The sequence below is a fragment of the Clavelina lepadiformis genome, chromosome 3 (assembly GCF_947623445.1).
Source record: "Clavelina lepadiformis chromosome 3, kaClaLepa1.1, whole genome shotgun sequence".
Classification (NCBI taxonomy): Eukaryota; Metazoa; Chordata; class Ascidiacea; order Aplousobranchia; family Clavelinidae; genus Clavelina; species Clavelina lepadiformis.
In genome coordinates, this window is record NC_135242.1 from 17679312 (window position 1) to 17704223 (window position 24912).

General features: G+C 33.9%; 1 protein-coding gene across 1 annotated transcript; it reads left to right on the forward strand.

Annotated features, from left to right (window-relative positions):
• The first annotated feature begins 1277 nt into the window (after positions 1-1277).
• Positions 1278-10950, forward strand: LOC143448855 (ornithine decarboxylase-like). Its single transcript, XM_076948772.1, has 13 exons — positions 1278-1463; positions 1744-1891; positions 2039-2228; positions 2464-2637; positions 4209-4381; positions 4777-4911; positions 5044-5209; positions 5438-5621; positions 8335-8468; positions 8623-8749; positions 10015-10102; positions 10182-10257; positions 10347-10950. The coding sequence occupies exons 3-13, from the start codon at positions 2121-2123 to the stop codon at positions 10476-10478; spliced, it is 1497 nt and encodes a 498-aa protein (XP_076804887.1). The 5' UTR covers positions 1278-1463; positions 1744-1891; positions 2039-2120; the 3' UTR covers positions 10479-10950.
• The last annotated feature ends 13962 nt before the right edge of the window (positions 10951-24912 follow it).

Below are 24912 nucleotides of genomic sequence, written 5' to 3' on the forward strand. Positions count from 1 at the left end.
TTTTCAAGATTTTGTTTTTATCGCGTAAAAGAATTAATATGCAATGACCTGAATGATATGTTTTCATTCCAATTGCCAGAACGCTTACAATTTGAAAAAGAATCAAAGCAGATCAACATTTTCCATTGTTAAGTAAGTCTATTTTATTGCAAGATTTTTTTTGTAAAAATTGAAACTCAAACTCTCACTTTTCATGATTGAATTACTAAGATAGACTGCGAATTGTAATAGGCTAGACGCTAATTTTCAACTAAAAATGACATTAATTTTTAAACATATAAAGCAGGAGACACCATACACTGTATATGTTAAATCGGTGATAATCAAACTTATGTAGTGTTTGGCACAATAATGAAACATGTGTTTTTTCACTGAACATTTCAACTTTGAAACTGAAGGCACAAAGGTTCAGTTTTAAAAGACTTTGTAGTGTATTTTTAATGTACACTCTTTTGCTTGCTTGTTGCTTACCGCATTGTTAAAAACCATACACCGAAAGAGTGCACTATAATTAATTTCACACGTTCATGATTAAAATGAAGTGTAGAAGTTAAACCAACTTTAAGGTCATTATTTGCCCCAATTTAGCAATTGTTATGGCACAAACTCACACTAGACCCAATGACCCAATAAATTATGTTCTCAAAATAAGGAATATGGTCAGATGGCAGTTGTAGTATTGCTTATTGCATTGAGGGTTCTACAGTGGAATCCTTATAGGATTTTTGGCATATAATTGGGCATGCTTTTCAAAACTTAAATGGCACAGTAGTGTGTCATTGTCAGCATGTACAGTTTAAGAGCTACTTCAATAAAGACTGTAATTGATTAACTGATAACAGTGTTTGATTGAAGAAGATTGCTAAGTATACAGATACTGTAAAACCTCTATTTCACCGCCATGGCGCTCTATTTTTCAACTCTTGTTTAAAAGTGGCGTTCTATTAGAGGTGACGTTCAATCAGAGGTTGGCGCTCTATTTTACTGCTGCTTATTGTAACGTGATACTGCATTGTTACTACCGGTATGTTGGTTGGTATCTTTTAAATGGCTGCTTTAACTGCTAGATTGTGAAAACATAATCAATTGTATAATTAATTATCAGTAGAGACCTGCTAATACAATTCCGCCGCTAAAAGTGGTGTTCTATTAGAGGTGGCGTTCAATTAGAGGGAGGCGCTCTATTTTTCTACCCTTCTTTAAAAGTGGCGTTCTATTAGAGGTGGCGGTGAAATAGAGGTTTTACGGTATGTGCAGATATATGGATGGTTAATAATAATATTCAATTTTTTGTAGGTATTGTCCTGTATTCCCGAACTAAACGGAAAATAGTTGTATGTGTTGGTTGCTTAGGCAACTAATGAAGAACCTAAAATTTTTATCTCTGTTTAAGTGAAACTATAACTAACAAAATTCCGTCGATAAAGGAAACAGAGTCCTCATTGTCTTCAGCAATTATTTCTGTAAGTTATGATTTGAATTATTATATTCTGGAAAATGTCAGATGGCCTAGTAACTGCCATGATTTAGTCTTAATTAATTAGGTAATTTTTTTATACTATGCTGTGTGGTTATACCTTGTTATGGAAAAATGCAATATAAAGCATGTTTTGATGTAACTTGGTATGGGCTATAAGCCTGTCTGTATACTATAGTCAGATTAAATAAATTTTACAATAGAATTTGAATTTATTAACAATATTTTCCTTTAGTATTTAATTATATACTTATGTTTTGTTTTAGTCTTTTGTCAAGACAAAATACCTCTCTAAAGAAGAGGGTCTCTGCCTCTACCGCGAAAACCTAGACTTCAACTTTGATCCACCGTGGGACCCTAGCTAGCACCCTTGGGAGAAAAGTTTTTTTATACCCTGTGTCTTTTTTGCCTTATGTAAGAATGTTTGAAATTATAATGTTTGATTCAATTATTACTTTGCAGTACTTATATTTTTGACAGAGTATTTGTATATATACTAGGCTACATGGCTTTTGGTTGGACTGCAAAATATCTAATTGCATTTATGCTTTTTTATTTCAGTTTGCATTCATAAACTTTTGCTGACCCCAGTTTTAATTTCAACATACCCACTTTTTCTATTCCTCAAATTACTGCAAACAAAATGAAGCAAGTTTTAGCTTCTGGTGCAATTACCTCGGTGGAACTTTTTCCTTATGTTGACACACACTCAATTATTAAGAATAAAACTCTTGAAAACTCTTCTAATGAGGTACGTTGTAAATGATTCTTTTCAATAAATAGGCCGGCCCTGCATAAAATAATTCTATTTCTATGATAGCTGCAACGGTGTTTTTTTATATTAAAACGTCAGTGCTGATTGAAAAGTAGGATTTCATTTGAAGAAAATGTAATTATACACAGTATATATAATATATATATATATATAGTTATCATAATTAGTAAATTTTGATAAACTAATTTTAAAAAATTGTACGTTTTTGTAGAATTGCGATGATGCATTTTTCATCTGTGATCTTGGAGATGTTGTTAACAAACATAACCGTTGGCTTCATGAATTTCCACGCATTCATCCACATTATGCCATCAAATGCAATCCGGACCCGACTATGTTGAAAATGCTTCTTGCCTTTGGAACTGGTTTTGATTGTGCTAGCAAGGTAGATTAGCGTGGCTTTAAGGATATGCCTGTATTCTCTTTGATATTTTTTATGGCAATGCCGTTATGGTCTAAGAGCTTGCAATAAGTTTTATCGCGTCGGTAAATATTAGGGATGTGCCACGAGAAATATTATTCGGGTTCGTGCTAACCCGAATATCATGAAGGTCGACACAAACGAATCTCGAATCTATTCGAAAGCTGTCAAGTCTTGCTTGTAAAATGATGTACCGTATTTTACGGACCATAAGGCGCAATTTAAATCCTTTTTTTTCCTCATAAATTGATCGTGCGCCTTATAAGCCGGTGCGCCTAATGTATGGATCAAGTAGTGCTTTATTGCCTACACTCAAAACCAGTACCGATACTATTATTATATAAATAAACCACCGTCTTACACAATAAATTACGGTAAAAACAACTAGCAACTGTGATATTCACTAGGCTCATTTTTTCGTTTGCTCATTATACTATTGTGACTTGCTTACATTTATTATGTAACAAGGTGCGCGGTGCGGTGCGTAAGGCGCAATTTAAATCCTTTTTTTTTTCCTTATAAATTGATCGTGCGCCTTATGTATGAACAAAAAACTAATCAAAGCAATTTATTGACAGTGCGCCTTATAATCGGGTGCGCTTTATGGTCCGTAAAATACGGTAATCGTTAAACAAATCGCTTTGTTTCGAAAAATAGTGTTTAAAAACGATTGAAAAAGCAAAATCGTAAGAAAACTTGACCTTCATTGTAAGTACTATTGACCCTAGTTTAGCTTTGTCGGTAAACTAGATCATCATTTTTAACAAAAGTCAGTCAATTTATAAGTAATATTGTATTCGGATTCGCCATTGTTGGTATTCGTGTTCGCCCGAATCTTCCATAAAGGCGATATTCGGCGAATCTATTCGGGTTCGTATCGGCCCATCCCTAAAATAATAGTTGTATTTACTCGTAATACGAATGAAGACGGTACTGATGCGGAGCAATATGGCGTTACTGCAGTAAGGTACAGTGTATGAACTAAATTTTGCTTAAAATAGGATGGCATAACGTCATTAAACCCCCCAGTGGTTGTTAGGGCTTCCCAAGAGATACTTTTTGATTTGAACACCATTAATTGAAATAACTCCTCACAGATTTTGTACTCAATAGAGCAAAAAAATCTGTTGTAAACTCTTGGATTATTATGAACTATTACTGTAAATGTACAACAAATCAACTTGTAATTGTTGTATACTGTATAATTGTAATTTAACTTTGCTTATTAGATTAAAATATCCCATGTTTAAGTATCCCTATATATTGTTTATTGAGATGGTTATATTCCAGTGCCATGTGCAATTTGTGCATGTTATATAAAAAGTATCTACTAATTCACTTGAAACTAAGTCGTGTCACTAAGTACTAATCATTCAATTAAATTACAAATCTATATATACTGTACATTCCATTTAGTTATCTACTACAGTACAGATAATAGATCTACAATTTCTTCTGCATGTTTTTTAATTAACAACGTATTACTGCTATTTGACCATAATTTTGAAAATGATGTATTTCCTGCATTTACCTAGACTGAAATTCAACAAATGCTTGACCTCGGTGCTACACCTGATCAAATCATTTTTGCTAACCCATGCAAGCAAGCCTCTCACATTCGCTATGCACGAGACAATAAAGTCAAACTCATTGTTTTTGACAATGAGAATGAGTTGGTGAAAATGAAGAAAATTTATCCAAATGCTGAGTAAGACATTGTTTTGTAAAACTCTTCAAGTAACATACTTAAAAAAAAACTTATAACAGCAATAATGGCATGCAGTTTTATTTTTAAACAAACTAGCAATAAAAAGATAAGTCTGTTGCAAATGTAACTGGTTGTAACTAATCATGAAACACACTTTGTAGAAATACAGTAAAATCTATTCCAGTTTGACACTAGTATTAATGGTTTTGTCTTATTCTTTTGGCAGTTTTAATTTTTGCACATACCTATAAAGTATTCTACATATTTTATGTAATCTTTATTGTAATATTTTTTCCATTGCTTGTTTATAAATACTGCCCATATCTACAAATTTTGCTATAATGTAAATGATAACAATATTCAGCTTGTTTATGTCTGTTGTGATGTCATTTCAGTTTGGTACTGCGAATTCAAACTGATGATTCAAACTCAGTTTGTCGCTTCAGTATGAAGTATGGTGCTCATCCTGATTCATGCCCACAACTAATTGATACTGCATTCAAAATGGGTTTAAATGTTGTAGGAATTAGGTATAACATTAGATTCAGTATTGAAATATTTTCTTGCTTCAGTACTAATTAATTATTCTTTTGGTAAAGTCTGTTTTAAACACATGCTTTCATTTTGTGTTTTTGGTTACTAAATTCTTGGTTTGATTATAGCTTCCACGTTGGAAGTGGCTGCCAAGATGTAAATGCATATATGAAAGCTTTGCAAAATGCTCAGACTCTATTCGATTATGCTGCAAAACTTGGCCATCAATTTACTTTACTAGATATTGGTGGCGGATTTCCAGGAACTGAAGATGTTGACCTAACCTTTGAAAAGGTATGTGAATCTTGCCTTTTTTAAGGCAGATTCTTGATAGGAAAGTGACCAAAGGGCTTGATTGGTTTAATATATTATAACTACTGTATTTCAAAAAACCCTCATGGGGCTGTTTCAAAAGTTGATCAGTATCTAGTTATTCAGATTGATTTACTGATTCTTGTTATTGGTATGTTTACTATGAAAAAGTTTAAATTAAATTAATTAAATTAAAAACCTTTTCAACAGATTGCTGCTGTGGTTAACCACCAATTAGACGTCTTGTTTCCTCAAGAAGAGAACCAGCACGTTCGTGTGATTGCTGAGCCTGGTCGGTACTATGCTGCTTCAGCATTTACTCTTGCTACAAATGTCATTGCAAAGAGAGATGTTGCAAGAGATCTTCCTACAGATGAAAATCTTGCTGATGGAGGTGACTTCATTATGAGCCTTATGTATATGCCAAAGTTCATACTTTTAGATTCCAAAATATCTACAGAAGATTGTTTCAATCATTTTGCAACGAATTTGAAAAGAGTTTTGTTTAATGTTATGTTTATACATAATGCATTATTGCTATGAATTACTTTCGTTAAGATTTCGAGAGCATAATTAGAATAGATGACATTGACCGCGTGACTATTCTTGCCAGTCGCAGCCATCATATAATACACAAATATCATTGTGCAAGTCGTTAAAATAAATTACAGTTTGCTACCTTTAAATGTGCTTTAAACAACAATCAGTCATTCAAAACTCCATGAACCTGTAGCACATTTTTTATATAGCAGTGGTTAAAAGGGATGGGCTATGTTAAGCTAGTTTGAACAACAACTTACGTATAGCTACAAGAAGATATGGTTGTGTCATGTGTGTATATATGTACTGTAAAATGATTACTGGTACATTTGTGTGATTTCATACTTACAGGTATAGGCTATATATAGCGGTGTATGTTTGTAAGTAGATCACAAACAAAAACTTTCATTCACTCAGCACAGTAGAATCCACTTAACATGACCACCCGCTTTAGCAGCTTTATTATATGACCATTTTGGTGCGGTCCCAAGTTTTGCCATATGAAATTCTCAGTTTATTATGACCAGTCTTCGGTATCTATTATGACAACTTATCAAATTTTTCAAGCCATTTATGCAACTTGAAATTGACAATTGTGTATTCTCAGTCCACCTGGCATTGACTGTTTAATGTTAATAAAAAAATTTGTTTGATTCGATGTTATTTGTCATTTTGTGCTTAACTGTATCGATCCTGGTGTGGTTAAACTGTCCTGTAACAGCTTTTGTTATTGTGATCACTCAGCGGAGCCTACGGTAATTTTCCCTTGTCTAATCTGCGTCAGTTTGTGCAGTCTTATTAAAGATTAAGAAACCTTTTTTCAGAAGGTTTGTTTTATTTTATAAACTAATGAACGTTTATGTATAACATTTAATATCCTTTTTTTAATAAGGGCTCATGCTATATATTCTAGTCTTGCAGTAGCATTTGACAAAATATGTCACAACTCATGGTGATTTTATCCTGTTTTGTTAATTTTTAACAAAGAAGTAATTGTTACGTATCTGTGAGGTTTCATCTATTGTGATGTTTGTCAACATAAAACAATTGATATGACTGACATTGAGCATCAATCTGATTTTATACGAATATTTTTGGTGGGCACAGAAGTTGGTATAGTATAATTTATAATATAATATTATAATTATATAACAACATTTTAGTTACTGATTTGACAGTGTAATTAAGCTTTTTGGCACTTGTAAGTTATTCAAAATTACCCTCTCCATGTTAAGAAGCTTTGTTGGACCTTCAATGTCCAGCGTTGTGTATATATATAAATTTAAACTAATAAATGGGACTCGCAATGAAAACATTACAGAAAGGCAACCAGCTTTTATCTATCTCCTATGGACAAGGTGCTAATGTAAATGCCAAAAATTTTTAATCCTGAAATGACTTGAAGCAAATTTCTATATCTCCTAAGTAAATGAAATCCGCAACATAATCCTGAGTCGACAACATTTACATAATGGGACATCGTCACTAATAGCCAAAATCTCATAGAATTATGTCTCAAATTTAATATGTAGCATGAACCTGACCGACTTACAAGTCACACATGAACACAATTCTGGTTGGACAGTATCACAGCAAAGCTGTTGAAATTGATTACGGTTGCCACTCCCATCATTGTCAGTTTTGGAAAATAGTATAACTTGTGGTTGATATTTTGTCTTTGATTTTATAGGTAAAAGCATATTGTTTTTAATGGATTTTTTTGCTAATGATTGTGTTTATGTACAATTGGGTTCTTCAAAGGTTACTGGTACTTAATAATATTTATTCATTTGGGCATGTCTTCACATGGAATATTAGATTGTGTCATTGCGGGATGTTGTTGATTATGGAAAGTGCTATTCAAGAATTTGTTTTTAACACACTTTCCTGTATGTTTCTCAAATATTTCATAAATTTAACATGCTAGTATTTTGCAAATAATATTATGTTTCATTTAACAACAGCATTATGTTGTTGGGGCACTAGGAACCTGAACACAAATAGATTTGCTGAATAGCCCGTTGTTCTGAGATTTGAGCGAACATGAATATTATCTCATGTTTACCAAAATACATGATTGCATGCAAAGTTTTCGGATTTGACAATAAAGTGAAACAATTTGCTGGCGAAGATAAGAATGTAATAAAATCTTTGCTCTACGTACGACCATTCACCAAGTAAAGTCATGTATACTATAGCTTCTTTATTTAAATGAAAATATTAATTACTTATCTTTTTGTGGCACAAATAAAGAAAAGTACTGGTCTTTGTAAATAAATTTCAATTTAATGTATGCTGATACAAATCGATTCAGGATTTATTCGTGTCATGATGCTCAATATTCATGCTCACACGTTCTGAATAATTGTTTTTAGGCAACCTTTGAACTGAAATTTAAAAGTTTGTGAAGACATTATTTGTTGACAAGGATCATTGTTTGTTGGTTTTAAATGTGTTTTGAGTAATAATTTAATAAATCATGAATGTTGGTGAGTTATCGTAAATATTCAACAGAAACAATTTGTACAAATCAATATATTCATTACATTTCTAACTATTACATTCAGATGCGGTGTTAAATGCCGTCATTCCGCAGAAGTGTGACGAACCAGCTTACATGTATTACGTTAATGATGGATTATACGGATCTTTTAACTGCCTTTTCTATGATCATGCCAAAGTGACTCCAACACTTTTGAAGGTAAATATCTTGCACATGCCGTTTGCAAATACTTTTACAGCTATGTATTATATATATGGTACCTGTTATTCAATTTCCTATTTTGAGTTTTACTGTAATGGATGATGCTTTAAAATGTGGTATCAAGAATTTAACAATTTATTTTTTATTACAGAAATTTCACTATGACACCCTAAAGTTTTCATCCAGCATTTGGGGGCCAACATGCGATGGTTTAGACCAGATTACGAAACATATTCTTCTTCCTGAAATTGACACTGGAGACTGGATTATCTGGCATGGTTAGAAAAAAAACACATTGAATTGTGATAATTTTTCAAATGTTATATTTGTGAAACATCTGGTTGTTATGCAGTTAGCTTTTAAATTTGAAATACTGTACACTGTACTGTATCATTTACTTATCAGAAGTGGTTTTGCTTTTTCAGCATAGACCTCATGTGAAAAAATCTGAAGTAATCTATTTGTGCTATGCAAGTGTTATTTTTTTATCCCAATATATGCCCAATAATGTTTTTTTTATCCATATGGTTCAAATGTTTATATGGATAGCGGAAATATGCCCAATAATGTTTTAATTTGTTCGAAATTCAGAGTTTTGGAAACAGGATGTGCTAGGCAATCCCGGGATTTTCAAAATAATTAAGATAACACACACACACACACACCAACGACTTGTTTTTATTAGCTGTAGATATGAACAGACCTCTCTAAATACCACTGGAGGACTAAGAGAACTAAGAGCATTTACACAACTAAGAGAAACTAAGATGTCTGTTGCTTTGGTTGGCTTATACACTTTTTGTCAGACGCTAATGTGATTCACAGATAAACATAATTACATGCTTTTAAATTTAGGAGTTTGAAAAATTTTGTATGGTCAACATATTTAGGTTGCACTGGCTGGCGGCCGGTATTCGATTTGCATTGGACGTATGCAAACACCATGCTTCACTGGACTCGTATTTAGAACATTCACACAACATTAATCAAACCGTTCCATGCACCACTTGATTTACGACCCTTTACAAAGAGTTAAAATCCTATGTCAATGTATACTAATTAGCAAAATTAGAACGTTCCTTTTTGATTTTGTTGCCTCATTTTAATCCCTTTACAGGTTACATTTAACAAAATACAATAGCCTTGTAGATTAGCATTCGGTAAACAAATATGACAAATTCCTGTAACTGGGACAGATCAGATCAGATCACGGTTTCGTTTTCCGAGTGAAAACTGCTGCAGTTACTAATTTTGTACTAGCAAAAAACATTCCTGACGACCAATCAGTCTGTTTAGTTGTTCGCCAATGGTGTGATTCTACTATTGCTTATACTTGCTTCAAAGTTGCTTTCTAGTTTAATATAAGATTTAAAATGGCTGGGGTATGTGGTATAAGTCAGTCTCATCAACCACTATGCTTTGGCATTTACTTGACTTTCAGTAAAAGATGATTTTTTTGGCATTTTCCTTGTTACACACCATATATATGAGAACTTGTTTCAGCAGAAGCTAATGCTAACTCCTGCTTAATTTTTGTTTCAAGATATGGGCGCTTATACGGTGGCTGCTGGGTCGGCGTTTAATGGATTTAAGACCAAGAAAATGTTTTATGTCATTTCCGATGAGAACTGGTAAGTAGTGTTGAATGACAGTAGTCCTTTATTAATAACAAATTTGAGTATTTCATATGCACAATCTTGAATTTTGCAGTTTGTTGATGAAGAAGATAATTCTCCAAGATAGAGTTATGTCAAATGTGAGGTTTGTTTCGTGCTCAGACATGCAAGTAAGTAGTTCTGCATGTTTTATGACTTAATAAAATTTTCTGTTGTTATAATTACACGATTATTTGCTACATTGCTCTTTCTGTTTCAGAAGCCAAACAGGGATAATTATTACATGCCAGAAATGTATGATGATAATATTGATGTTGAAAGAATCGCGTCCGACCCTGCAGCAGATAAGTGTGCCATTGGTGCCCGCACAGAAGTAATTGTTTCTGTTTAATTTTCTAGTTAATTCGCTTCTAAGGTGATGTGTGCTTAAACGTTAATTCCCCGCTTGGTTGCTTTAAAGTCTTAGGCTACACACCTAAATGTTTTGAACAAAAATTTCGACGTGGGTAAATAATAACTTATTTAAATTTATGTCTGAGATCAGTTGCTTCATTTTGTTTCCAGTTGGAATAGAATAAAGTTGGATATGTTTTTGTAAAAAATAAAGCATTATTTTTTATTGTTCTGGTTTCACGTACGCGTTCTAATTGACGCTTTTCTGCGTTTCCAAAAGTTTTTATTTGCATGATTTGGTGATAAGACACAGGATATGATGCTATTCAACTCGTTTGTTTATATATTGCTTTCGTAATGGCCAGATTGAAAATGTCACGCATTTATCAATTATTCTGTGTTGTAATGACTAATTTTTCACTCTGTGTTGACAAGAAACTTGAGTTAGAATAAATTAAATTGTCGATGGATTTCTTGTGTTTTTAAACAACGTTGATTAGAGCTTATGTAGCTGAAGCAGGTGTTTATTACACTCAAATTATGTCGATGTAACTGGACTGTTAATATCGTGAAAGTTCAATGCTATATATGGTAGGTTGACATCTGGTGTGATTTTATTGTAGTTCAAAGTTAGATCAATTTAGTTTTTGATAAAAATTGCATAGCTGAAAAATAAGGAAATAATTTAAATTGAAATCGATCTAGTTCTTTTATTTTTTGACGCCGGTATTACTTCAATCGAAGAAATAACGTCAAAACGATTACTTATTGGAATAAGACTTTGACGGGATTTAGTTAACCGTGTTTTTCAATAAAAGTCGTTTGTCGCGGAAACGCCAAAGATTGGAAATGCATTAGATTTGCCTCAATCCTGCTAAAAAATGGATTGGATAAACCTCCAACCGTAAATTTCATTTGTTAAGTAGAAAGCTTCACATTTACGTCTTAAGCACCACATAATCAATTTAATATGGCCCATGCAAATAAACTGACCCTCGGTTGATTTAAGTTGGATCACCTTAGTTTAAATGAACCGGATATATAGGCATAGCCTTGGAAAAACTGTGTCATGGTTGGAAGCAGTATGATCAGTCATTTGCTGTTTGCAGATGACATGGTTCTTCTGGTTTCTTCCGCACATAATCTTCAACATGTACTCGATTGTTTTGAAACTGATTGCAAAACACGAACCGAAATCGAACATTTTTCGATTGTAACCACTTTTTAGTGCAGTAATTTATCTAAGAGTTATTTTAACGTGTTTGTAGTAGGCGATGTCCATTTTTAAATGCAGAAGTCCTAAACTAAGAAATACCCACTTTCGATAAATATTTTTTAGTTAACAAAGTGTTACTTGGGCAATATACTTCAAGAAATTAAGAAGCAATTGGTTTGAAAATGTCATTCGAACCTGGAGCGAACCGAATATTAGATACATGCTTACCATCGCCAAACAACAGATTTGGAAACATGGAAACGATATTTCCTTCCAAGACAAAACCTTTAGTTTACCCTTCCTCGTATCTTCTCAAATCACGATTGAATGCAACCACATAAATTAATCCAGTGCATTTTGCATTAAAACCTTACACAGGATAAGTGCATCCTGATAGGTAATCATTATTTCACGGACCAATTCAATTCGTAAATCGAAATACTGTATTGCTCGTATTCGTTTTTTCGTAAATATTACTTTCGTTCAGTAACACTTCATCACAAACATCATGTAATTTATGGGGTGGAACTGCTTTTTTTATCAAACCGGAACCCCCCCATACCTTTGCGACAATGTATTTAATGCATTTACATGCATATTTCTTCGTAACTTTTCGTACGGTTATATATTCCAATGCTCCATTACAAAGTTATCATTCAATAACGAAAAGTCGACTTCACCTCTTGAATTCAAGATTACAGAAAAAGTTTCGTCACCAGCTTGTTCGATTTCTGTAAAGTGTTAAACACCAACTTTCAATGTGCTGTTTTTTGTTGATGACATGTAACAATGAGTATTTGCATCTTTGACAAACATAGCGGCAATAGTGTGGGGGCACTTATTTGACGAAGTGACATTAAATCGTGATGCCTTATGGCTGAATCCATATGGTGCTCAGATATGCGGAATCCGAATGGCTTCTGTTGATAGGTATAAAGTACTTGTTAAGATTTCTATGTTGGCCATGCTGCCGACATGTGCTTTCTTGGTTGTGCATTGTGATTCAATTGTGGAGTATTGCGTTCATGTTCATGGCTTTCTAAAATACAAGAGATTCTGCCGAACGTCTTATCGACTTAGATCAATCAATAATATCATGAGAGTAGCGATATTAACAGCTTCCACTTGTCATATCCATTTACATGCCAAGCATAATGTGGCCCAACATTGTTCTATTCTCTACGGTTCAAGCCACGTTGTCTGCGTAGTTCACAGCCATCAGGAACAACTTCCTAGGGTATCAAGTTCCGATGCATCTGCTACAAACAACCACGGTAGTGTAAGGCCTTCCTTTTGTAAGGTTATGCCGCACAAGTCTGTATCCTTCACAATATGAAGGACCTTGTACCATCTGTACGATGCGCTCCTCAGCACACAAAAAGATGTCAACATTTTTTCCATCTGTTGATAGGTATGAACTATGAAGTACTTGTTAAGATTTCTATGTTGGCCATGCTACCGCCACGTGCTTTCTTGGTTGTGCATTGTGATTTGTGTGTGAAGTATTACGTTCATGTCCATGGCTTTCTAAAATACAAGAGATTCTGCCGAACGTCTTATCGACTTAGATCCATCAATAATATCCCGAGAGTAGCGATAATAACACCATCCACCTCTTCTATAAAGACCCATGTCATGAAAACGTGTTTTCAGATTTGCCAGGCTTAGTATAAAACCATGATGACTACTTAATTCACACCAACTAAAAATGTAACTTCAACGTCCGGCAAATCAGAAACTATAAAGCGACCTTCTCTGTAACACGTGCACATGGAACTCACTGATGAAAACGAACGCAATTAAGAACACGGAAGGTCACACAAAAGTAAAAATTAAAGATACAAGACCAATTTTATCTTTTAAAAACAAATAAATTTAGGTGTGGGTTACTTGTGTCTCACTGACCGTCACAGATCTTTCACGCACACAATTTCTTACCGAAAAAAAAACCTTCCCAACCTGCTGGCAGACCGGTGTGCGATGTAAACTTCTCTGTGACGTTTGGCCTATTCTATCCACAAGCTAAGTTAGCCTATAAAAATTATTGAATCAAATAAAACGTTAAAAATCATATGGGCTACTGATGTATCGTAACAAAAAATACAAGCCGAGGCTACACCGGGTAGCCTATACTACATTACCTTTCTAGTTTACCTATGACCTAGCCTATCACAGTGTACACCTACTCTGCCGAAGTATCTCATACGTCACCATAATGATAAGAAGCTATAACCCAAGTCCTTTGCAATTAAATTTTGAGAGATCGAAATACATTTGGCAAAGCCGTAAAATATTTGGCGATGTGAAAATATATTTTGGGATGTTACAAAATGTTATTTGTAGCGGTTTTTAGTGCAATCAAAATATTTTCAACGACCAATTTTTTTTGGCAAAAATGCTGCAAATATTTTAATGAAAAATATGTTGGATGTAAGAAATGCGTTAGGATTAGTAAAAATATTTTTAAAAAAGCAAAACTATTTTTGGAGTGATAAAAAAATTTTGTTATTTTAAAAATAAAAATAGATGAATCGCAAAAATTATTTTGGCAGTCTAAAATATATATGTCGGTTTCGTTAAAATCTCTTGAGCCTGAGTAGCTACGAAATACAGAACGGCTTAGTTCACCGTATATACGTAGTTGAAGCAGCCTGTTACTAACTGTAGGAGATTAGGTTAGAGTTAGGCCCTAAGACTCCTAACGGCCGAACCGTTAGGAGAATGGCTATGCAAAAAGTACATTTTAGTGCAGGGGTGTCCAACTTTTTTCGCTAAAGGGCCACATGCGATTTATGAATGATTGCGCTGGCCGCTTGAGTGTTTTGTGGCGTTCGGACAATTTCATAATTGCAATAATTATATATATTGGCATTGCATAAAGTTTGATTTTTCTCCAGGCAGATAATAATGTGCAAAGCTTGTAGCGTGCTGACGGTAGTTGCAGTATTTCAAGTAGCGTTGTTTTACGGCGTAAAGTTTGAAGTGTTTCAAGTACCTTGTTTTCGTGGTGTAATATGCGACACGTGGTTTATGGTAGCAGGTATTGTTCTAGTATCTTTAATCACAAGCGTAGTTTCAAACCAATATGTGATATAGTAAGTGTGTCAAGTGGTTTTTTTGTACTGGTGTAAAGCGGTTTGAATGCTTTGTGAGAAAAAGGCTTAAATTGGAACTGACACGTGATTATGGGCTGATTGGCTAAAAGCTGATTGGTCAATACTTTAGTATAAAAAGAAATGTTTTGTTTAAAATCGCTCTCTTGGAAATTCTCTCTTCTCTGAGTTATTTCCCTTGTTCTGCTAAATTGAAGTTATTACTGAATTACTATGAAAGTGGGATCATGGTGTAAATATTGCTAATTCGATACAACTTATTCGGACAATATAACAACTAAACTTTATGAAGTTGGTGTTGATTTAAGAAGCAGAATAGAGAGAGCAAACGCAACGGAGTCAAAGACAATCATAGGAGTCAGACAATAAAACTGAAAGACTGGGTTTGGCTTAGGCCATCCCAAAACCATTACCACACCACCCAATCCCATAAATGGTAACCCCGTCTTTCTTCTGCAAACGAAGAAGAACACATGCACTTCTGAAAGATTCGATTATAAAAGGTGCAAATTGGAGTCAGATTAGGATCGAGAGACAAAATTGCATTCAACCGTCTGTTAGCGAGAAAATTGCGGCAGACATTTCAAAAATTCTCGAAGTAACCAGTTGAAAGAAATCTCGCTAACGAACAATGACTATCATGCTACTGGCATTATGGATTACGATGATGACGACGCTAGCCAACACTAGCCAAATCCAGCAACCAACACAGACCAGCGTCAAGCATCGCTTAAAAGAAAAATGGAAGAAAAATCATCAAGAAGAACGAAGTTATCAATCTGTTGTGGACACTTCTACATTTGATTCTGCATCCGATTAATTTTTAGCCGGTAAAGTACATTACTCATTTCTGAATAAATCGTAGCATGTTATTGGTGTTATTAGATATTAGCTAGCGCACATATATCATGATTATTAATAACAAAAATATTAAATACGTTTCTTACTCTGATTTTACCTGATAAATTTATGTCCCCAAGGACAACGCGCATATAAATTCATACTGTAGTTATATCTTATTTGTTCTGCGTAAACCACGCATCATAATCATACTCGAGAAATTCAATTTGAATTAAAAGTTAATGTATTCCTTATCCCCATGTCGACTTCTATCTATACTTATTTTTCCATATCATGTTTTGTGGTAGATGATTTTTTATTTTATTTTATTTGCACGGACACAGGCTAACTAAGCCAAATACTTATCAACGGTCACTTTCACCCCATTGTCTACCTACAAAGCATTCTTTTAATCTTTTCTTACGCTAAACACTTTTAGCTACGTTTTATATTAACCCACCTTTATTGCTTCATAAATGACTTACATAAGTACAAGCGTTAACAAAAACGCCGTACGATTATTTTGCCTGTTTGTCATAATATACCAGGTTGCAAACTGCCAGCCTGTATAAGTCAGAATCTGTTGATTTGTGACTATATCCCGTAATAACCTCGATTCACAAATGGGTACCGCATAACTTGCATACAACAAAATGCAAGCAGAAAACGAGTTGGGGCGAATCGCGATATTAAGCATATTACTCAGACTGATCGAACTTTTATTTTCTTCTCCTGCATTATGCAAACCCTCTTAACCCTTACCCACCCTTGTACTTACATTATCTTGCTATAACAATTCGGTAAACCAAACGCGTTGTCCGATATCCTTTGTGTCAAAATATTGAAATGCATTTAGTTATCATGGCAATTCTTTCATTCAAACTGTTTGTACTAGGTTTTGTGTGAAATTACAATTAGGATACTTGTATGTAACTTTGGTTTATGGTAAAAAGTATATAACAAAAACATCTCAAAATATTTAAAAACCCTTCTATATAACATAGCATTAGTAAAGAATGTTTACTGCTATTTTTTCTATTGCATGTATCAATTCGTGTGACCTGTGATGACTGCACAAATATGACTGGAGAGAAAACAAATTCTGCATTCACATTGCAAGCTGACAACAACCATCTTGCAAGCTGCCAACGCCAATATTCCTACCTCGAAGCTTTTTGGGTTGGGGGAGTTAATTGTGGCGTTCGGACAATTTCATAATTGCAATAATTATATATATTGGCATTGCATAAAGTTTGATTTTTCTCCAGGCAGATAATAATGTGCAAAGCTTGTAGCGTGCTGACGGTAGTTGCAGTATTTCAAGTAGCGTTGTTTTACGGCGTAAAGTTTGAAGTGTTTCAAGTACCTTGTTTTCGTGGTGTAATATGCGACACGTGGTTTATGGTAGCAGGTATTGTTCTAGTATCTTTAATCACAAGCGTAGTTTCAAACCAATATGTGATATAGTAAGTGTGTCAAGTGGTTTTTTTGTACTGGTGTAAAGCGGTTTGAATGCTTTGTGAGAAAAAGGCTTAAATTGGAACTGACACGTGATTATGGGCTGATTGGCTAAAAGCTGATTGGTCAATACTTTAGTATAAAAAGAAATGTTTTGTTTAAAATCGCTCTCTTGGAAATTCTCTCTTCTCTGAGTTATTTCCCTTGTTCTGCTAAATTGAAGTTATTACTGAATTACTATGAAAGTGGGATCATGGTGTAAATATTGCTAATTCGATACAACTTATTCGGACAATATAACAACTAAACTTTATGAAGTTGGTGTTGATTTAAGAAGCAATAAATAAGACAGTAAAAAAGCAACGGAGTCAAGATAACTAGCTCGGAGTCAACAGTTAGACTTGGCTTAGGCCAGTCTAAAACTAATCCACCACACACCATATTCCCATAGTTTACTGCTAATTTCTACTTAAAACCCTCATACCAAAATTCTAATCTTAGAAATACGTATTATCCTCTTTTACAATTATAAGAACAATAAACATACCAAGTTATAGTAAATTCAACAAAGTTTTTACTACACGTCGACATTTTAATGTGAAGTTTGGCACTGTTTTTCTCTAACAAGTTTGGCAATATTCGTTAAGATGGACGATGTAGCAATGCGAAGCGAGTTTTTCATATGGCGGTCAGAAATTCCTCGGAATGTAAGTTCACCATAAATTACGTAGGCGATTCAGTTGAGAATATAAGTCGTTTCGACAAATAACGCGCGGCCCACTCAGAATTTTCAGGCGGGCCAAATGTGGCACGCGGGCCTCGGGTTGGACACCCCCGTTTTAGTGGTTTAGTTAGTATACAAGCGCACCACCACATGACGACACAATTTGATTAGCTGGTGTTTAGGATACAAAGGCATCCTGTGATTGTACACTAGGCCTAGACCCGATTTTAGCTATTTAACGTTTTATTGGAGTTAAATTAGTAGGTAGATGTAGGTTACTAGGCTATGTTACTATATAATATTTAAGTTAGGCTAACAAGGAGCTGTGAAAAATAGCTTTGAACGCATGATTTTTTCCGGTGAAATGTGACAGCCTAGAATTTTTTGACACAACGTTTCAATCATTTCAAAGTTTATTCAAACCTGATTAAATTGGCCAATCTTAATTTTGTTTAACCTTTGGCAGTTACAGTAGATGAACTGGCTGTGCCTGAATTTTCTATGACGCATAATTTCTGTATACTGGACTGTCATGTGTAGCCTAATACTTTGTAGGATGATTAAAAAAGCAAAGGAAATTTTGGAAATCAATAAAATGTTTTTAAAGATAATCAAGTAATCAAATGTATTTTAATAGGATACAAGTAATGTATTTTAAAGTTGAACTAAAAAATGGTTTTGTAATTAGTTAAAAAGTACATGTGTGTAATTTATTCCTTTGCGATGAAACTACAATGCATAAAATTGAATAATAGCCTAAGTATCATACAATATTTAGCTACATTGCTTAATTCAATTTTGCTGATGGTCATTAACTAGGATATTATTTCATAACAGACCAGCATAATATTTAGGTATGACTTGAAAATGTTATGGTAATTAGTTTTATGAATAACACAACAAACATGTGATTTCTGGTTATTTTTATGAATGTAATAAAACAGTAAATTAAGACGACACTCTGGGGTTAACTTTTTGTTTAATTGCTCAACCTGAGCTTTCGCAAGTAAAAGCTTGCTTCATGAAGTGTACTATGATTTGGCAAAATGCACTGGTTGAAAAACATTGGTTTTGTGCCATCTTTTAGTAAACTTGATGAAGCAAGCCTATGCCTGTGAAAGCTGTGTTAAGAAATTAAAAATAAAGTTAACCCCAGAGTGTTGTCTTATATCTTGCTTTTTTAGTACTGATTATACTGGGTTATCACGATTCAGCCACCATCAAATTTGTAGATATTATTGTGAAATGATGTATGTTATGCATATTCCATTGCAATTTTATTTGTGTTTAACTTAGAATAATATTAAAAATATTGTTCCAATGTAAATTTAAGCTTGTTTACATCTAGTCTCAGTCAAGAAACATTTCTTTCCATTCTATCTCACCCTTGTTGGTAAAACATAAAGCAGTGTACAAGTACATAACCTTCCCTTTTATGACACATGTGTTAGGTGGCTTACTTTGTTTAAATACTGAAAGCACGAAATATATGTGTACCTGCATAATGAAAGATTACCCTTAAAGCTCAATGTCTTTAAACAAAGGTTATTTAAATTGAAATTTCATAAGGTGTGGTCATAGGGTGTAACATAGCGGCCACCTGCTGCACATTTGAAGAGTATGTGTAAGTAATTCATATTATGATTCTTTTGGCATAACTCACAATATCTACATATAATGTACAGTGTATTGAATTCTATCTTGAAACTGTTAAAACTATACAATTAATAGTAATTTTTATTTGAAATATGTTAATTGTTTTGTGTATAAGCTGTACACTGTATGTGTGCATGTGTTGTGTGATACATCATTTATTTTACTTTTATTTATTTCTGATTTTGGTATAAGCACAGCACCAATTTGCAGCTTAAGTTAAGCTTGATACTAACTAAACGTTTAATATGGCTTTGGCTTGGGATGGTTATTGTGCCGATACAAGCTGCTCAAATGATTTCTTGAAGTTAGCTGTTTGGGGTGGTGGAGGACAACAAAAGTATGGACACCATCCATCTGGCTTTGGTATCTCGAACCTAAATGATGTAATTGCAGCCGTGAGAGCTGGAACCCCTGAAGACTTAGCCCCAAAAGGCATCTTTGACAATGACAAAAACAAATATATTTATGTCCGTGTCATAACTAATGACAATTGCAATATTGTTATTGGTAAAAGACTTGGTGCAAACCATAAAGATCGTCTTCTTATTGCAATTCATGATAAAGGTGCTGCGGCTGCAGTTGTTTCTGATGAAAATAAGGTTTCCAAAGCTCAAATATGCCTTAACCAGTTAATGCCGTCTGTTGTGTAGAGTTGCTAGTATTTAGCCTTTTTTGTTAGAAGTTGTTAGACCATTAGAACTTTTCTTTGAAGTTATTAGAACCTAATGTCTGTTTAAGCATTGTAAGTAAGTTTTACCTTGTAAAATAAAATGATAATTTATTTAACTATTTATGTGCATGCTTGCTTATATTTATGTTTTCCATGGATAAAAACACTTTCTTTTCATGTTTTCAGTTTGGTAATTTACTAATTATTATTTTAGTTTTTAGTCATAACTAAAATTTGGAAAATAAAACATGTTTCAACACCGATTATTTAATTGTGTCAACTACACATATTTGAAATATTTATAACAATCTACATTGTATTTATTGTTTCCAATTTTCATTCATGTCGTTTGCAGGTATATTGCAAGAGTATGTTTCTTTGTTTTTGTTTTAGTGGTGTGTATACAGTATCTACCTATATTCTGTGGCTATGTAATACATTATACACTTTACATTGAAATTCGCTGTTTATGTCATAAAATGGATATTACTACAGTATTAATTCAGGCATTGCTGTAAAATCCAGATAATTTGGATATTACGCACATGGTCAAACTAAAAAATAGTCATTTAAAACTACGCAAAACGAACTAACCATTGTTTTAATTATTATGGGGATTAGTGACTACAGGCCATACTGTTTCAAATGGAGTTTATTTTAGTGACACAAAACACAACGCTAATGTCTTGCCAAACTATCAGCTTAACTATATGTCTATAATGTGTCTTGTAATTTAGATTCGGTGGCCGTGCGGACACTAAAAAAATTATTCTTACACATTATGCTGTCATAATGCCTGTTTTTGCCTTTTAGGCCATGCCACATTTGCCTGATCTATTTGTGGTAAATATCGTCGTTATTGCTGATAATTTTTCCACCAACCGTCCACCTGTGTCAACACAATTTTTTGTCCCCCAAATTTAAGGTGACAAATGAAATGAATGAATACAAACAAAATAAAATACTGTTCATTACTGTAGCTCACTTGTTTCGCCCAATGTTAGTGTATCATATAGCCTTACCAATTGCATGTAGTATCGACTGAATTGTTTCCTAATTGCTCTGCGATTGCGTTATGCAGTTTGGTGTTGGGCAGTAGTAGTCTTTGGAGTACCTTCATCAATTTTGGTTTGGAGAATTAAAAAGTATAATAAATTTATACAACACACACCATGGGCCTATAAGAATATTTCCGGAATACATGACTAACTTTTTGCAAAAAAAAGAAAAACACTTCGCAGCCAGAGTTTGCTCAGCAACTGTAAATTACCAGAGTGAGGTAATCAGAGTAAAGGGTTGTAGACTCAGCTCCAGATCTGATGAAACCTATCCTCCTCTGGAAATCTATGAAAGTACTCATCCCCACTTTTAGTAGAACCCCAAAATTAGGGGTTCATCGAACAAGTTTTTACATAAAACCTGAAATCTTATAATTGCTATTGCATAACAAAACTCTCTTAAGTTATAGCAACTAGTGTTTGTTTAGACTTACGCTTGTTAACAACCGTGGTGTAGTCTAAATTGTTTTATTCAACCAAGTTGTATTTGTGTAGTAGGCTACTATTACTTGCCTGTGTTGCCAAGTTGTCTTGAAACTTTTTTCCGAGATAGCCTATATCTTCATTCAGCCATTCCCCACAAAATTCAAATAGTCGGTTTTAATCTGATAGTTAAATAAAAAAGAAGTAAAAGCAAGACATGGAATGAGATATTTTATTAAACTAATATTTAACTTAATTAAATTCTTTGTTTCCGCATTCCATTTAACCTACTATAGGGGCAGTCAAAAACGTGTTTTGCGTTGCTTAGTATATTACTATTAGGTTCCCATAGTTAATTGGTTAATCAGCAAAATTTATTGAGTCGATTATGATTTAAATCTGTCTTTTTATGTTATAATGAAAGATATTTAAGTAAGTCGGTTATCATTTTAACTTCAGATTCAAACATGATGTTATCATATCATTGCATAACTTCATAAAGTCGGTCAATTGATAAATTTTTAAGTCTTAAATTTTGAATAAAATTTCAAAAAATAGAATAAAATTGAAAGTGCTTCCATGGAATATGGTAGTTAGGTAGTAGACTTTTTCCAAATAGCCGCGATTGATAAGAGTGAGCTGCAATAACTAAGTAAATGCTTTGCGTCTGCTTGTTCTATTTGCATGAGGCAATTGCGAATTGAAGCTAAGCGTCAAAACTAAAATGCAAGCATTAACAATCACCGTCTAGAGAGCCAGGGACCCTGTTTATGAATCTGGTTTAGATAAAAGTTTCTGACCATGATAATGCATACGATAATCGTATACATAATCTACAAGAAAATCATCGGTTGTTGCTTAGTGTCATGTTATTATACATTATTTAGCTTCTCTCTACCACGTCGTCAAATATACCGTTAAAAAGGGACGAGCTGTCTAGCTACTTAATCTTAATTACCAAAATTAAAATATAGCTATAAGCTATATACGTGGATTCAGGTGATTTTGAGGTTTGTTCAAAAGCGACTTAACGCAGACTTTTTACCTTCCTGGCATCTATATAACTTTAGCCAGACGAGCGACAAATAACTCACTTCCTTTATTTTGCGATCACTGCGGAACAACAATATTTGCTGTTGCTATTTTTGACTTGTTTGTGTGCAACGTTGTCTATGATGAGATGTTAAAATATGCAAGGTGATCTTCAGCTGCACTATCAAAGCTGAAGTAGGCTGGATATTGCTTTATTATACAGTAGTAGCGTGTATTCTCTGTTTCTTGTAAGCATATGCAGTTTAAGCTCTTCGACGTACAGTAATAACCTTATATGTATAAGCATTGGTAAATAATTTTTTCAATGTGCCCAAAAATAAATCGATTTTCGTACCAATAATACCAAAGAACAAATTTTGATTTTAAAGTAATGCCACTCTTTAAACTAGTTTGACTGAAGAATTTTCGCTTCACACTTCTGAAAAGGCCGCACGTGGCGCTAGGAGGTATAAATCACTTATACGGTATAGAAGTGCAAATATCCGACGCTTGGAATACTTTAATACGATTTCGAACAAAATAGCATCAAACGATATATCCAGCCTCAACTAATATTGACTCAAGATGGGCGCGATATCAAGGCAAGCACGCTACACAATCTTTTTGCACTTCTGTTTAGACAAAGCAAAAAGCTTAACGATGTATGTAATTGATTACTTATACTGATTTTATCTTTAAACTGTTTAACATCAACTCAGTTAGTTTTATATCACCAAGTTATGAACAGTACTATAATAGATCGCCTATCGCTACAACGAAACAACTTTTACACTGTTCCAGGCTCAAGTTTTCACACATTTTTGCTATAGCCTGTCGGTATCATTCTGAGAGATAAATATTTGAGATGCGACTTTGTATAATACAAGGTTTTAGAATTGTCTTAATTAACACTTCTCATTTTACTAGTTGATGGAAACATAAATCCAAAACATTCCGGTGTGAATCAATCACGGTTTTACGAAAAGGAAAACCCATTAAGACGTCACCAGTGACGTCTTAATATTTAATTTAAAATATATGTAGTCTTGAATATTGCAGGGGGAGTGTGTTGCTTTACTGATAAATCAATTATAAACAACAATTTTCACGCTAACAGAAACAAAAAATTCGCTTTTTTAATTGACACGCGTCATAGGGATTTTTAACGCAATTTCATTGAGTCTATTAACGTTAAAACTATTTAGCATTTAAGAGCTATCTTGCAATTTCTCTTTAATTTTCAATATACCGTTTTTAACAATGTTCATGCGGTATATAAGCTATCACCGAAGAAGCAACCGAACGAGCTCAGTAATGGAAGCGTATGACAGCTGCCCATCACGTTGATAATAAGAATAGTTCCAACTGACCAAGTGATGAAGCGCGGTTGGGTTGCGTCCCCTTAATAACCGAACCGTGGGTGGCAGACAGACGATAACTCGAAGGTATTAAAAATGATTACGGAGTTATGAGGCCTTTTATTGTTTCAGAAGAATTAAAAAACAACGAAAAAATGCGCGTTTTTATGGAGCCCTTTCGACTTATTTCCCATTAGTCTTGTCATACAGGAATTGGCGTGAAAGGTTTTCTCGAACTGAATTCACTTTGACAGATTCATTTTGTTATCAAGCACGCGTCTGTTTATTTTGATGCGTCAAATTTTTAATGCTCACTGTCGATATAGTCGATGGATAGTAGCCTATATATAAAATGGGTGCACCGGTCAACCTACAGTGTATACTACGTGATTCATGCTGAGACTGCCGTAAGTGGAAAATGTTGGTCAAAACTTTGAAGCCACGTTTTTTAATTACCACATGAAATGCTTATCTTGCCTGTCGTGTCACTTCGGTGATCGAAAACATAACTGTGATTTGCAGTAATGACAGGAAAATGTCTTGTCAATCCAGTCGCCCCTCGTCAGCCAACACGTTTGTTGTTCCCACAGTAGAACAGACAGTTCAGACGCTGAAATGATATTCGTATGGAATTGGAACGTCACCAGGGTAAAGAAGAATCAAACGCTAGTTACTTTTTCCAAATAGATTTGGTTAAAAAGTAGTTAATGAGAAATGCTAGTGTAAGGTCATTTTTACTTGTGGAATTGGCTGGCTTTTGGCTAACAGTCAAAGATTATACCCTAGAGATATGGCGAAACTTTTCACTTCGCTAAGTACAAAAGCATAATTTGTAATCGATGAACATTTGTAATGCAAAAAGGTGTAATTACTGAGAGTCCAAT

Excerpts from the sequence above, each read along its gene's own strand:
- LOC143448855 (XM_076948772.1), top strand. The coding sequence starts at position 2,121 with ATGAAGCAAGTTTTAGCTTCTGGTGCAATTACCTCGGTGGAACTTTTT. Across the intron at positions 8,469-8,622 it reads TGACTCCAACACTTTTGAAG|AAATTTCACTATGACACCCT; the intron begins GTAAATATCTTG and ends TTTTTATTACAG. Across the intron at positions 10,258-10,346 it reads TTTCGTGCTCAGACATGCAA|AAGCCAAACAGGGATAATTA; the intron begins GTAAGTAGTTCT and ends TTTCTGTTTCAG.